This window comes from Octopus sinensis, unplaced genomic scaffold, assembly GCF_006345805.1.
Source record: "Octopus sinensis unplaced genomic scaffold, ASM634580v1 Contig20343, whole genome shotgun sequence".
NCBI classification, from domain to species: domain Eukaryota; kingdom Metazoa; phylum Mollusca; class Cephalopoda; order Octopoda; family Octopodidae; genus Octopus; species Octopus sinensis.
The window spans coordinates 34,227-50,000 of NW_021837043.1; the positions used below are offsets into that span (position 1 = coordinate 34,227).

The window sequence follows — 15,774 nt, forward strand, 5'->3', positions numbered from 1 at the left end:
TATTCGGGGTTGATAGAAGAAATACTTGGACTCACCCAAGGACCAGATTCTGGACGTAAACGAGCGATGTATTTAAGTCTACATCCAAAAGTAAGAACAGTTCCTCAGGCGGGTTTACACACAGTTTCTGTCTTTCAAATTTCGCTTACAAGCTTTTGATTGACTCTGGAGTCTATGCTATGAACTTAACCTCGCCATCCGCTACAGCCGAAATTGCTGGCCTTGTGCCAAAATTTGAAACCATTATTATCCACACCTTTATACTGCGTGGATATTCAAAAAAGATGCAAGACCATTTGGAAAGGATAAAATTAAAAGATATATTAAAGAAAGATAATTCAGACAAGAAATGAGAGTTACATCCCTTGTCCTAACAATGTCCTTCGCTAAATTTCGATAATTTAAAAAAATACGTTTTTGATATATTTCAGTAAACGAAGTGATTTGGAGGTTAAATATCTCGGATGTGAGGACATTTATTCATTGATAAAATCTCAAAAGCAATTTCAACCAAAAATTGAAAATGTTGTGTAGATTCAGTTTCCTAAGAATTCACTGCCAAAAAAAATAAAAATAATTACATTTTGAGAAAATGTTTCATAAGAAAAAATTCACCTTTAAAACTTTTTTACTTTATAAAAATACGAACGTATTAATTTTTTAAAGGCAATGCATGGCAGGGTTTTATTTGTTATATCTATCATTCCTTAATTGCGGGATCACTATCGTTGTCATTCATTCAGTCTAAATGCCGTCTGTCAACAACGATCTGTCGTTTCCGTCCACGAAAATAACGTGTAAGTCGGCCGTGACAATTATTTTACCATCAAATCTTTTATTATTGTATATAATTAATTAACAACGTAGCTAAGGTGCAGGTTGATGTACTGTTTGTAGTTTTGAAGCGAATTATCGCGTAAGGTGCGTGTTTTTGAAGTGAATTGTTTTGAAGGGTGGAAAATGATTTTCTGTACATTACGTAATCCGCAGAAAGGTTGCGATTCCTTGATCGAACTGTTTCATTTAAATACACCCACAATCATATATCTACACATGAACGCAAACATATATATAAGAGTACACACAACACGTAAACACACACACACACACACACACACACACACACATGCGTGTATTGATTTGTTGGTACCGGAGTCGATATATATAATTTGTGAGTTTCGATTTTTGTTCTAAACACATGACTTTCTGTATCTTCAAAATGTTACCACCCTGAGTAGAGTCAAATGAAGGAGTCTCTATATTGTCGCTCGTGCTAGAAATAATAGCAAATTCGCCTTCAAATTGCACCACACCGCCTTAAAACGGAAGGGACACATTGGATAGTGTTACAACACTATACAAAACAAAATACAGAAGCCTCTATTTAGTTAAACAATTGCTAGAAATAGCAACCAAACCCCCATTGCATTAGAATCTACTGTGTTAAACAAAGGACACATTAGATAATGTAGATCTATAAATAAGACCGGATACTAGGTCATCTTTGATCATGGGCCTATTCCAACAGGGTTGACCTGGAGCTAAACATCAACAAGAGAAGGATGGGATGATCAAGGCTGTAACAATTTTAGATCGGTTCACATACGGCCGACCCGGTGCTCTATAACACGCGATTTTTGGGTACTGTTTAAGAAGAGTGGTCCCGGTGCGCTCACTCGCGTACTTGCGCATCCGCGCTAGCTAGTCGTGACTAGTCGATCCTACAACGACTACCTAGCAAAGTAAATAAAACACGAAAACACAAAATAAATAATTTTTTTACACAAAGTAAATAAAACACAAAGTAAATAATTTTTTTAAAACAAAGTAAATAAAACAAAAACAGAAAGTAAGGATCGCGAGTACGCGAGTGCGCGCACCGGGACCACTCTTCTTAAATAGTACCCGATTTTTGTAAACTATGAATCTAAATTGCAACCCCTTGAGGATGACATCGAGGTTCACACAAACTGACTTATTTATTTATTTATTTTTTTATTTTATATTGCCCACATAGTTTCTTATTTCTTTATTGCCTATAAGGGGCTAAACATAGAGGGGACAAACAAGGACAAACAAAGGGATTAAGTCGATTACATCGACCCCAGTGCATAACTAGTACTTAATTTATCGACCCCGAAAGGATGAAAGGCAAAGTTGACCTCGGCGGAATTTGAACTCAAAACGTAATGGCAGACGAAATACCGCTAAGCATTTCACCCGGTGTGCTAACGTTTCTGCCAGCTCACTGCCTTGAGTTTCTTGACATAGTTTCTATTTAAGGACTATGCTGTGTGCTGCTTGGTGAAGAGTTGGTTTTCATCTCAAATCTGAATAGTGGTTTGCAACAGAATGTCTCTTAGGAATGCACAATTGTTCTTTACATTAGATATGTTCACCTCTATAGTATGACTTACTCATTGTATGTGCACCAGGTTTTTCCTGAGGGCTCAAAACATCTCATGGTATGAGCACAAGAACAAAGAGAAGATTTATCTACACATTCCTACCTTACTGGCACTCATGCCTGTGCTAGTAGGGTGCCAAGAGCACCATCCGAGCATGATCATTGCCAGAGAAGCCAACTGGCTTCCGTACCCCACCATCTGAGCGTGTTCGTTGCCAGAGCAGCCAACTGGCTTCTGTACCCATGGTACGTACAAGGGCACCATTCGAGCGTGATCGTTACCAACGTCGCCTCACTGGCACCTGTGCTGGTGGCACGTGTAAAATGATTCGAGTGAGGTCATTGCCAGTACCGCCTGACTGGCCCCTGTGCTGGTGGCACGTAAAAAGCACCCCCTACACTTTCGGAGTGGTTGGCGTTAGGAAGGGCATCCAGCTATAGAAACTCTGCCAGATCAAGATTAGAGCCTGGTGCAGCCATCAGGCTCGCCAGCCCTCAGTAAAAATCGTCCAAGCCATGCTAGCATGGAAAGCAGACATTAAACGATGATGATGATGATGATGATGATTCCATCCATTGTTGCTCAACACAGTTGGTTTTGCTGGCCAATGCTATTGTGTTGAATACCAGATCATATCAGATGCTATATTTTGGAGACTTCTGTACCCTAAAACAGGATGAAGGCTACACTGATGTTATTATAAGATATACAGAACATAACATAGTGGACCTGCCAAAGTTAATGAGGATGAAGATTCCTTCTGTGGCATGATATAAATGTATCTTGGTTGTAACCATTTGAGGAAGAAGAGGCTGTGTTGTACAATGGCCTTCATTTTCAAGGTGATAGAATGTGATAGGACCTGCTATTTCTTACAGGTCAAATGACTATGAAGATACTTACGCTTTTGCTGTTATAAAGAGGCTAGCTTCATTAGATGTGTGCATTCTATCTTCCAACTCCATCCTTCTGGTAATGATTCTTCTCTTCATGGTTGACCATTTTCTCAGGGAACATTCTTCAGAAATAGCTTTTTGATCAGAAAAGATGAATCTTCTTCCCAATCTGTTAGATAACTTGTTAGTGGAACAGTTTTCTGAAATTTGACCCATAGAAAAGAATCATTTTAAATGATTTCAGCAGCTCTATATGCCCTCAACCTCATCATTCTTGGTCACAGTTTCCATGTTTTCCAATATCTCCATCCTGATATTTCTACACATGATCATTTAAATACCACTCTCATCATCATCATCATCGTTTAACGTCCGTTTTCCATGCTAGCATGGGTTGGACGGTTCGACCGGGGATCTGGGAAGCCAGAAGGCTGCACCAGGCTCCAGTCTTATCTGGCAGTGTTTCTACAGCTGGATGCCCTTCCTAACGCCAACCACTCCATGAGTGTAGTGGGTGCTTTTTACATGCCACCAGCATAGGGGCCAGAGGAGGCTGGCAACGGCAACGATCAGTTGGTGCTTTTTATGTGCCACCGGCACAGAGGCCAGAGAGGGCTGGCAACGGCAACGATTGATTGATGCTTTTTACATGCCTGGCATGTGTGTGTGTGTGTTCATGTTTGTGTCGTCATGATAGTTGTAAATGAGTGTCTCTGTCATACAAGCAGTGTCGTTCATTTCCAATATTCTATATAAACACGTCTGGCCATGGGTGAATGTTACTTTGCTTAGAAAGCGGTAAAGGCTGGCAACAGGAAAGGGCATCTGTTAGTAGAAAATCTGCCCCAATAAACTCTGTCTGACCCATGCAAGCAAGGAAAAGAGTATTTTTCCTTTTATCTTTTACCTGTTTCAGTCATTTCAGTCATTAGACTGTGGCCATTCTGGGGCACTGCCTTGAAGAATTTTTTGTTGAATGCATCAACCCCAAGACTTATTTTCTGTTAAGCCTGCTATCAGTCTGTTTTTGCCAAATCCCTAAGTGATGAGGATGTAAACACACCAACACCCAGTGATGGTGAGGGGACAAACAAACAGAGAAGGAAAGAGAATGTGTGTGTGTGTGATTGTGTGTGTGTGTGTGTGTGTGATTGTCTTCTTGACAGCACATAGTAGTTGTAAATGTTACTATTTGGCAATGGAGAAAATATTACCTTGCTTGGAAAAAGGTGAGGGTTTAACAGGAAGGGCACCCGACTGTAGAAAATCTGCCTCAGTAAATTCCAGTCGACCCCTGAAAGCATGATGAGAATGATGACTGCTTATGAATTAAAAAATTAATATGATGCGAGGTAATAACAGGTCTGTGTGTCCTGAAAGAATGCAGCAGAATTTTTTTTTTGAACCTTTAACCCTTTTGTTACCATGTTTCTATTGAGATACTCTGTGTTTCTTTAAATTAATTTTAAATATAACAAAGAATTTAGTAAAATAGCTTAGTTATCATTAAGCTAGTTTTAGGAACATAAACTGTGACTAAGGTTTGGTGGAAAATTTTAATTCAGAACTTTTGAAAACAAGGCATTTGTACTACAGAACCAGAGGCAGTGTCAGTCAGGTTGGTATCAAAGGGGTTAAGTATAACAAGTAATTTAGTAAAATAACTTAGTTGTCATTCAGCTAGTGTTAGGAACATAAATTGTAACTAAGGTTTGGTGGAAGATTTTAATTCAGATCTTTTGAAAACAAGACATTTGTAATACAGAGCCAGAGGCAGTGTCAGCCAGGTTGGTATCAAAAGGGTTAAATATAACAAGGAATTTAGTAAAATAACATAGTTATCATTCAGCTGGTGTTAGGAACATAAATTGTGACAAAGGTTTGGTGGAAGATTTTAATTCAAAACTTACGAAAACAAGACATTTGTACTCAGAGCCAGAGGCAGTTCAGCCAGGTTGGTATCAAAAGGGTTAAATATAACAAGGAATTAAATAAAATAACTTAGTTATCATTAAGCTGGTGTTAGGAACATAAATTGTGACTAAGGTTTGGTGGAAGATTTTAATTCAGATCTTTTGAAAACAAGACATTTGTAATACAGAGCCAGAGGCAGTTACAGCCAGGTTGGTATCAAAAGGGTTAAATATAACAAGGAATTAAATAAAATAACTTAGTTATCATTAAGCTGGTGTTAGGAACATAAATTGTGACAAAGGTTTGGTGGAAGATTTTAATTCAAAACTTATGAAAACAAGACATTTGTACTACAGAGCCAGAGCCGGTTTCAGCCAGGTTGGTATCAAAAGGGTTAAATATAACAAGGAATTAAATAAAATAACTTAGTTATCATTAAGCTGGTGTTAGGAACATAAATTGTGACTAAGGTTTGGTGGAAGATTTTAATTCAGATCTTTTGAAAACAAGACATTTGTAATACAGAGCCAGAGGCAGTTACAGCCAGGTTGGTATCAAAAGGGTTAAATATAACAAGGAATTAAATAAAATAACTTAGTTATCATTCAGCTAGTGTTAGGAACATAAATTGTGATTAAGGTTTGGTGGAAGATTTTAATTCAGATCTTTTGAAAACAAGACATTTGTACTCAGAGACAGAGGAAGTTACAGCCAGGTTGGTATCAAAAGGGTTAAATATAACAAGGAATTAAATAAAATAACTTAGTTATCATTCAGCTAGTGTTAGGAACATAAATTGTGACTAAGGTTTGGTGGAAGATTTTAATTCAGATCTTTTGAAAACAAGACATTTGTACTCAGAGACAGAGGAAGTTACAGCCCGGTTGGTATCAAAAGAGTTAAATATAACAAGGAATTAATAAAATAACTTAGTTATCATTCAGCTAGTGTTAGGAACATAAATTGTGACTAAGGTTTGGTGGAAGATTTTAATTCAGATCTTTTGAAAACAAGACATTTGTACTCAGAGACAGAGGAAGTTACAGCCCGGTTGGTATCAAAAGAGTTAAAAAAGAAGGAAAAAACCATTATCTTAATGATTAATTTTAGTTAAGTAAGTCAAAGAAGATAATATTGTAATTAAGGTTAATTAAAAATAGAATGTAATGAAGATTAAATTTGATCTTGGAAACACAGGATAATTCAGGACCTGTTTAGTGTTATTAGACTTTATCAGTAAAGTCTGAACTATTCTAACTGTTGCTAGATTTATCTGAATGAATACTGAGTGATGTAATGACTTAAAACAGAACAGATTATTTTGTGATCATTTTTTTGTTGTAAATATTTATGAATGTTTGTTACTGTCTTCAAAATTCTGAGTCATGTCAAAAAAACAAAATTAACACTGGATTTGAAAAAATCTACTGCCCATCACCAATGTATCCAAACTGAAAACTACTTCCCATTTTAGTTTTGACACTATTGAGACCTACTTTTGTCTTCACCAAGGCAATTGTTTGTTTTTGTTTTTGTTTTTACTTGTTTCAGTCATTTGACTGCGGCCATGCTGGAGCACCGCCTTTAGTCGAGCAAATCGACCCCGGGGACTTATTCTTTGTAAGCCCAGTACTTATTCTATCGGTCTCTTTTGCCGAACCGCTAAGTGACGGAGACGTAAACACACCAGCATCGGTTGTCAAGCAATGCTGGGGGGGACAAAAACAGACACACAAACACACACACAGACACATACATATATATATATATATATATATATATATATGTATATACATATATACGACAGGCTTCTTTCAGTTTCCGTCTACCAAATCCACTCACAAGGCATTGGTCGGCCCGGGGCTACAGCAGAAGACACTTGCCCAAGATGCCACACAGTGGGACTGAACCCGGAACCATGTGGTTGGTTAGCAAGCTACTTACCACACAGCCACCAAGCATGTATATTTGAAAGTACTTGCTCTCTTGTCATAATAACTGAAGTAGCTCTAACTCTATATTCTGTTCTATTAACCTAAATCATGAATTAATTTCATTGGTTAAGTGAAGTGTTTATTAAAGTTGGACCTTGGCTTTCAATCACCTAACACTATTCATCTCATGTTATTTTGGGGGTTTGTTTTTCTGCTTTCAAACAATGTAATTTATCTGTATAATTTCATCCTTTCATCTCGAGCCACCAATTCAAATATTATTGAAACCAATCATTGTCTACATCCATTTCCTCCATCACTGGGGTCTTGATATGAAACTGAGGCATTCTTTCGATATAACTCAACAAAATCAAAACATTTCACTTCGGGTGTTTCCGTGGGTTGTGGAGTATAGATATAACAAAGTTGGTGTGGCCTCCTGGCTTGCCAGTCCCCAGTCAAACTGTCCAATCCAATCCATGCCAGCAAAGAAAACGGACATTAAAAAGCACCCACTACACTCACGGAGTGGTTGGCGTTAGGAAGGGCGTCCAGCTGTGGAGGCATTGCCAGATAGGACTGGAGCCTGGTGCGGCCTTCTGGCTTCCCAGATCCCCGGTTGAACCGTCCAACCCATGCTAGCATGGAGAACGGACGTTAAACGATGATGATGATGATGATGACCTTCAAAGTCCTATTGGATACTTGGCATGACAGATTGTTTCAGCAAGTTCAGATAAATGAGATCAGCCTCAGTACCATCAAAAAAGAATTGTCCAATTCTTCTGAAGATAAGCCACTTCATACTGTAACTCCTAGTAAATTAACATAACGTTCCTTCATAACTTGTGGGTTCTCATGTGCTGAGAGTAGATGCAATTGTGACTGGTAGTTGAACCATTTAATTTAAATATGGCCTCATCACTCCAGACAACCTTTGTTGGAAAATATGCATCTTCTACACATTTTGCCAAGTACCACTCACAAAACTCCACACTCCAGTCCAGATCATATTGAAAGGCTGCACTGGAGTCCAATGCTTGCTTTAGCATGGTCACTTTGGCTGGATGCCCTTCCTAAAACTTACACTTTATAAGAGTGTACTGGGTGCTTTTTTTCTTTTCCCCAGTACAAAGGATATCTCTGTAAAACTCACAAAACTTAAGATTCTCTTTTACTGATTAAAAACCACAGAAAATTGCGAGACAGCTTTATGCTAGGTTTTACGGAGATGTACTTGCATAGCAAGTGATTTGATCTGAGATCGTGTGCTGAAACGAAAACAATTGCAGCGTGGAAGGTGTTTGTAAGCCATTTAAGAAACACACAAAAGCAGTTCGATTAGGTGTTGAGCAGTTAAGATATAAACCTAGTTTCTTGTTGCAGAGAAACTACATGGCAGTTTCACATTTTATAAGATTGCATTGGAGTAATTTGGGTGGAGCTGGAAACATGGTGGTGACAAGTTTGTCAGAGTGGGCCTCAAAGCACCAAAAAGGGTGAATAGGTGAGGATGGAGACAGAAGAGTGGGGATGGTGGGTGAGTAGATACTGCAAGTGTGAATGGGGGAGAGTGAGTGAGGGATGGGTAGAGATGGAGGCAGGGATGAATGTAGTGAATGGGGAATAAGAGCGGTGGGGTGATTGATGATAAATATGGGTTAAAGAAAGTTTGGGGAGAGGATGTGATGACTGGTGGTACAGAAATGGGGAAAGAGTAGCAGAATAAATAGATGAGGGATGAGAGAAAGGGAGATGTTGAGTAGATGGTGGATTGGTAGGTTGGAATAGTGTGGAGACTGAGGGATGTATGTGGACAGAAGGCGGTGAGCTGGCAGAAACATTAGCACGCCGGGCGAAATGCTTAGCGGTATTTTGTCTGCCGTTACGTTCTGAGTTCAAATTCTGCCGAGGTCGACTTTGCCTTTCATCCTTTCCGGATTGATACATTAAGTACCAGTTATGCTCTGGGATTGATGTAATTGACTTAATCCCTTTGACTGTCCTTGTTTGTCCCCTCTATGTCTAGCCCCTTGTGGGCAATAAAGAAATAAGAGGTGGAAGTGGTCAGGCATATATACAGGGTGCAGCAGAAATACCTCCCACGTTTGAAAGGTTGACAAAAGGAAAAATAAACAACATCTATGAAAAATTAATTTCACTGTTGTTTAAACAAAGAGTTACAGTTTTTGTTCATTAGCTAAATGCAAACATCATTGGCACTTGCGTAAGTTCTAGGTGAAAGTTTAATATGTGGGAGGTATTTCTGCCGCACCCTGTAGTAGTGAGTCAACAGGAAACGGTTTAAGGAGAGGGAGAAATAATCTGTAGCAGAGAAGGATGATCAATGTAAAATATGGATAGAGAGGGACAATGGTTAAAAATGATTGATAGCTCTCAAAGAAAGTGGTTCTGGGCATTGGAGAGTATATCAGCTGAATTGTTGTTAACAACAAACAAGATGAGGACAAATATCCGTCAAATGTAAATAATGTAAATAATTTTTCATCTCATAAATATAGAACTGTATTCATGCTCTTTATTAATATCTAGAATATTTATCTATATGAATTGTTTTTGATGAAAATTTGAAAATGATAACATTCTTCTCAGCAATAAATAAATGGAATGGGTGTATACTGTCAATCTAACACGAACGTGACAGTAGGGGGCTACACCACCGCTGTTTAGCCCTAGGAAGCCTCGACGCCTCCTGATGGCTTTGACACATTTTTCCTGTGTCCTTATATACATTTACGAAGGGGAGACAAATACCCCCAGCCGCCCGGACTGCATCTAGGGACACGTGTTTCAGGATTGTCCTTCGTCCCTACGTGTCCCTAGATGCAGCCCGGGCGGCTGGGGGTATTTGTCTCCCCTTCGTAAATGTATATAAGGACACAGGAAAAATGTGTCAAAGCCATCATGAGGCGTCGAGGCTTCCTAGGACTAAACAGCGGTGGTGTACCCCCCCCTACTGTCACGTTCGTGTTAGATTGACAGTATACAACCATTCTATCGCCCCACCACCGTACATGTCTCTACGAGAGATTTAGAAATTTAGCATTTCTAATGAATAAATGATGACTTCTTTATATTCCATTTAGCAAATCAATCAATTATGGATGAGCAGTGTGAAGAGCAATTACATATCGGAATTCTGGAAATTCAGGGTGGCTTTTCTGAACATAAGGCTGCTCTGATAAAAGCTGCACAACTTATGGGAAATGAAGCAATGCTAAAAATCTATTCTGTACGCAAAGCTGAAGATCTGCTTTCCAAACTTTGTGGTTTGATTATTCCTGGAGGGGAAAGTACTACGATGGGTCTCTTCATCACACGCAACAAAATGGCAGATGCCCTACAAGACTGGATCAAAGATGAAAAACATATCGCGTGGGGAACGTGTGCCGGCCTGATCATGTTAGCAAATCAATCAGAGAAACAGAAAATTGGTGGACAGTCTTTGGTAAGATATTTGATATTTGATTTCTTGTTGTAATAATCAGAATGTACAGTAATGGAGTTGAAGAAATTTATTTATTGAACTAAATATCTTTGAGTATTTAGTTTTGGTTCCTCTACAGTTTGGAAGGTCGTAAAGAAATGGCGGAATCAGATTTTCCTTACAACTGTCATCTGTTCAGGAGAACTGTGTTAGTTAAGAATTTTATTGCACGTAGTTTGAAATAATATTTTTTTCCTTTCCCGCTGATGCATTGACATTTCAACTTGGAGTGGTTGTGACCCGATGGGTTATGGAAGGTACATCTAGTAATAATAATAATTACGTTTATATATTTGTTGTGCAAGATTTTTTATGTGAAGTCGTGTGTTGAAACAGACATTGTTGTATTTCGGAATGGTCATTTTGCCAGTTTAGCCAATAAAAATACACACACTATTAGTGTCCTTCAGCTTCTTGCTAGCCTGGCTATGGCTCACACTATTACGTAAAATACACCAATCCGACCGTGGCCGTTGCCAGCCTCGCCTGGCACCTATGCAGGTGGCACGTAAAAAGCACCCACTACACTCATGGAGTGGTTGGCGTTAGGAAGGGCATCCAGCTGTAGAAACATTGCCAGATAAGACCGGAGCCTGGTGCAGCCTCCTGGCTTCCCAGATCCCCGGTCAAACCGTCCAACCCATGGAGAACGGACGTTAAACGATGATGATGATGATGATGATTTGTTGTGCAAGGTTTTTTATAGTGCGTGTGTTTTTATTGGCTAAACTGGCAAAATGACCATTCCGAAATACAACAATAATAATAATGATAATAATAATAATAATAGCAACAACTCGTTTATATATTTTCAGATTGGTGGACTTGATATTGTGGTCTCTCGTAACTATTTTGGCCGTCAAGTGAACAGTTTCCAAGGGAAGGTGAAGATTGTGGATAAAAGTCTTCTCAAAGAAAACACACCTAGTTATTTCGAAGGAGTCTTTATCCGTGCTCCTGCAGTTGTCAAAGTAAACAGCCCCGAAGTCTCTACCCTTGCTGTTCTTCCGCATTCGTCGAAAGAAAAATCTGACACAATAGTAGCCGTGAAGCAGAAGAACATAATAGGCACAGCGTTCCACCCCGAGTTAACGGAAGACCTTCGGTGGCACGAATATTTTCTGAAAATTGTCCTTTCTGTACAGAATCATTGAAAATGTTTGATTGCAATTTGGAATATGATATTTTTGAATGTTTGATGATATTAAAATTACAATAACAATACCTTTGATACGTATTTTATTATTTTCATACCAGAGTTTTAGCTTTGGTTCACCTGAATTATTGTATTGCTTCGAATATACTTTTATGGGAGGCGCAATGGCCCAGTGGTTAGGGCAGCGGACTCGCGGTCGTAGGATCGCGGTTTCGATTTAACCTTACACTAGAATTTTTTTTTTTTTAACACATAAGAAAACAAAGCAAGAAAACAAATAAAAAGGTTACAAGATCGAACCCGGCAGCCTATAAGGCCCAGCAACTATCTTTAATTTAAAGGATATAAATGCCGTTTTTAAATACGCTTTACTCTATAAGTAGTGGAGGCGCAATGGCCCAGTGGTTAGGGCAGCGGACTCGCGGTCGTAGGATCGCGGTTTCGATTCCCAGACCGGGCGTTGTGCGTGTTTATTGAGCGAAAACACCTAAAGCTCCACGAGGCTCCAGCAGGGGATGGTGGTGATCCCTGTTGTACTCTTTCACTACAACTTTCTCTCACTCTTACTTCCTGTTTCTGTTGTACCTGTATTTCAAGGGGCCGGCCTTGTCACTCTCTGTGTCACGCTGAATATCCCCGAGAACTATGTTAAGGGTACACGTGTCTGTGGAGTGCTCAGCCACTTACATGTTAATTTCACGAGCAGGCTGTTCCACTGATCGGATCAACCGGAACCCTCGTCGTCGTAACCGACGGAGTGCTTCCATATACTTTTATGAATTTTTGTTGCAAGATTCTTGATGTGAAACCGTGTGTTGCAACAGACATTGTTGTATTTTGGGATGGTCATTTTTTTATTTATGCCAAAGAAACACACTCACACTATATATTTATTCTTCACTTTTTTAATACTATTTTTATTCTAACTCATGTCCATTGTCTAGAAATCTTTCGTCACACATCTGTGACCTCTTCAGCGAATGGACTAAATGGAGCAGGAGCACACACACAAGGACAGAAAGTGTTACTGAAGACAAAAGATGTCTGGACAATAGACATCATCATCATCATCATCACCATCATCATCACTGCCATCATCATCATCACCATCATCACCACCACCATCATCATCATCATCATCATCATCATCATCATCACCATCATCATCACCACCACCACCATCACCATCATCATCATCATCACCATCATCACCACCATCATCATCATCATCACCATCATCATCACCACCATCATCATCATCATCATCATCATCATCATCATCGTTTAACGTCCGCTTTCCATGCTGGCATGGGTTGGACGGTTCAACTGGGGTCTGGGAAGCCAGGAGGCTGTACCAGGCTCCAGTCTGATCTGGCAATGTTTCTACGGCTGGATGCCCTTCCTAACGCCAACCACTCCGTGAGTGTAGTGGGTGCTTTCTACGTGTCACCGGCACAGCGTGCCACCGAATTAACAAGTGAAAAATAAATATACAGTGTGTGTATTTATTTGGCTGAAACAAGTAAAAGAATGAAAAAAGACGTGAATGGTAAATTGCTTTGTTGAAACTAACAATTCGATAACAACAATAATTCAAACATCTATCTCAAAGTTTTGATGTCCCCCTAGCATTGCTTGACAACTGATGCTGGTGTGTTTATGTCCCTGTCACTTAGCGGTTTGGCAAAAGAGACCGATAAGTACTGGGCTTACAAAGAATAAGTTCCGGGGTCGATTTGCTCGACTAAAGGCGGTGATCCAGCATGGCTGCTGTGTAATGACTGAAACAAGTAAAAGAGTAAAAGAGTCCTGGTTAATGATTCATTTTGTGAGAAAAAAAAGGTAGTGGGGGGGGGGGGTCAACCTTGGAATTTAAATCAATTACAATGAATTGTGACTAGAATGTCGAGGGGGAATGATTTGACGCGCACGAGTGTTGACTTGCTTCATGCTCTTGTTTGATGGTGCGGGGGTCGTACCAAGTTAGTGGTCTCAGAGACGTCATCTCGTGCCAGCCCCTCTGCATTCTTCAAGTGTTGACTACGAATTGTTACACAATTTCACGTCTGTTAAACAACAGCTGAACATTTTCTCACGCAGTACGGGATAAAAAAGAAAAGAAACCCCAAAACAGAACAAATTGTTTTGGGTCTACAGTAAGAAGTATTTTCCTTAGAATATTTTAAAGCAGTGGTTCTCAAACATTTTTTTCTCTGGGGCCCACTTTTCGTATCCCCCAAATCCAGGCCCACTGGAATGAGGAACTCTCTTATTAGCACTACTGATTTAATATAAGTAGCCAATTTTATGTTGCCTTGAAACGGTTAATGTAGAGAAAGACGGACAAATTCGGCCTGTTGCATAAATCCTTCTGTCCCTAAAGAGTTAAATTCTGTCTGTGGTATAGAAATTTCGAATTTTTCCAACGGCTTGCATGCGGCCCAGACATCTTAAGTCGTAAATTCCCTCTCTTCTCGATTTATAGTACATTTCTTTTATCTGTGAGGACTTCATTTACTGCAGAAAATCTAGCTTCAACCAACCACATTGTAGAAAACTATAAAAAAAAGGGCACCACCTTTTCAATCCACCTTTTTGGAGTCTCCCCATCGAAAGATTGTTTTCTTTAAGTTTGACTAAATCTGCTGCAATGATAGGATCGATGCCTTCCTCTCTTAAAATATCAAAACACCAGCAATCCACTCTGGAGGTTTTATTTCGATGACATCCTTGAACCGTTGATTGATATCTTCTCTTAAGCTTTCCAAATGATTTGTACAGCTTGCGATGACATCGGTGGAAAGAGAGGATTTTGCCAAGTTGCCGAAGAACGCAAACGCCCTATTCTACAGATGAAGCTGCCAAGGGTTTAATATGATAACGAAAGCGCAAATTTTTTCTTTGCAAGGTTTTATTCAGTTGGTTGACATGCGAAACCAGATCAGCCAAGTAGAAAATTTTAGTCTTTGTATCATCTTCATTCATGGCTGAAAACAGGTCATTGGCCTTACCTTTCTGTTTCCTTGTGCAGGCTTGCGATTTCATAAGATGGATGAAGGACAGAACCATGCTCCACATTTCAGCTAGACAAAGAAGGGAATTGCTTTTGGAGAGTCATCGACCCTCGGTGTGCATAAGCAGTGTCTCGTGATCTTCGTTTTCGCATAGCTTTTGAAAAATACAGTCGTGAAGGGCATTGGCTTTGATGAAATTGATCGCTGAAACAGCAACTTCTAATGCCATCTCCATATCGCCACCAAGGGATTTTGAAGTCAGATCTTCCCGATGAAAGATGCAATGGATGGACAACAAATACGGAGCAACTTCTTTGAATTTTGCTATGAAAATATTGTGTATGCCGGTCATCGACACAAGCACTATCTGTCGCGATTTGGAAGAGGTTTTCCAGGGGGATTCCCGTCTTTTGAAGATATCCATAAACAGCTGAAAATATAGTTTCACTTTTTGTATCCGGCAGTTTCTTCATGGAGAGCAAGTCTTCAAGCATCTTTGTTTCGTCAACATATGGAACATACGCCAGTAGCAAAGAGGACTTACTAATGGCAGTCTCGTCGATTTGGAACGAGAACTTCGAGGCTCTTAGTGTCTCAACCAGCTGTTCTTCGTGGTTTTCCGCCGTCTCATCTTGTCTGCGCTTGACAGTATCATTTGAAAGGGAGATTCTTTTTGTAAGACAGTTGCGGCGTCTTACCAAAATAGTTCATGAAGTTCACTCACACAGATAACCATAGCTGGTTTGACCAAACTTTCACCAATTGTGTGGCTTACCTGCTTTCGCGATGAAGTGACTCACCAAGTAGCTCAGTTAAGTATATTTTTGGTTTCCTCATTTGCTCTTTACATAAACAGCTTATGTGGTTGGGGCTTATTCTTCTGTCGCTGCTTGGCTTTCTTCTCAAAATAACTACGCTCTTTGCATAAGAACCAGGATACTGCA

General features: G+C 39.6%; 1 protein-coding gene across 1 annotated transcript; it reads left to right on the plus strand.

Annotated features, from left to right (window-relative positions):
- Positions 1–659: 659 nt before the first annotated feature.
- Positions 660–11,889, plus strand: LOC115232318 (probable pyridoxal 5'-phosphate synthase subunit PDX2). The gene is made up of 3 exons (XM_029802138.2): positions 660–797; positions 10,260–10,621; positions 11,476–11,889. Exons 1-3 carry the CDS (start codon positions 749–751, stop codon positions 11,812–11,814), a joined length of 750 nt encoding a protein of 249 aa, XP_029657998.1. The 5' UTR covers positions 660–748; the 3' UTR covers positions 11,815–11,889.
- The last annotated feature ends 3,885 nt before the right edge of the window (positions 11,890–15,774 follow it).

What these genes read in the sequence shown, in the direction of transcription:
- LOC115232318 (XM_029802138.2), top strand. Translation starts at nt 749, where the DNA reads ATGCCGTCTGTCAACAACGATCTGTCGTTTCCGTCCACGAAAATAACG. An exon ending in TCCGTCCACGAAAATAACGT is followed by an intron (nt 798 to 10,259) that starts GTAAGTCGGCCG and finishes TATTCCATTTAG; the next exon opens with CAAATCAATCAATTATGGAT. An exon ending in AAATTGGTGGACAGTCTTTG is followed by an intron (nt 10,622 to 11,475) that starts GTAAGATATTTG and finishes ATATATTTTCAG; the next exon opens with ATTGGTGGACTTGATATTGT.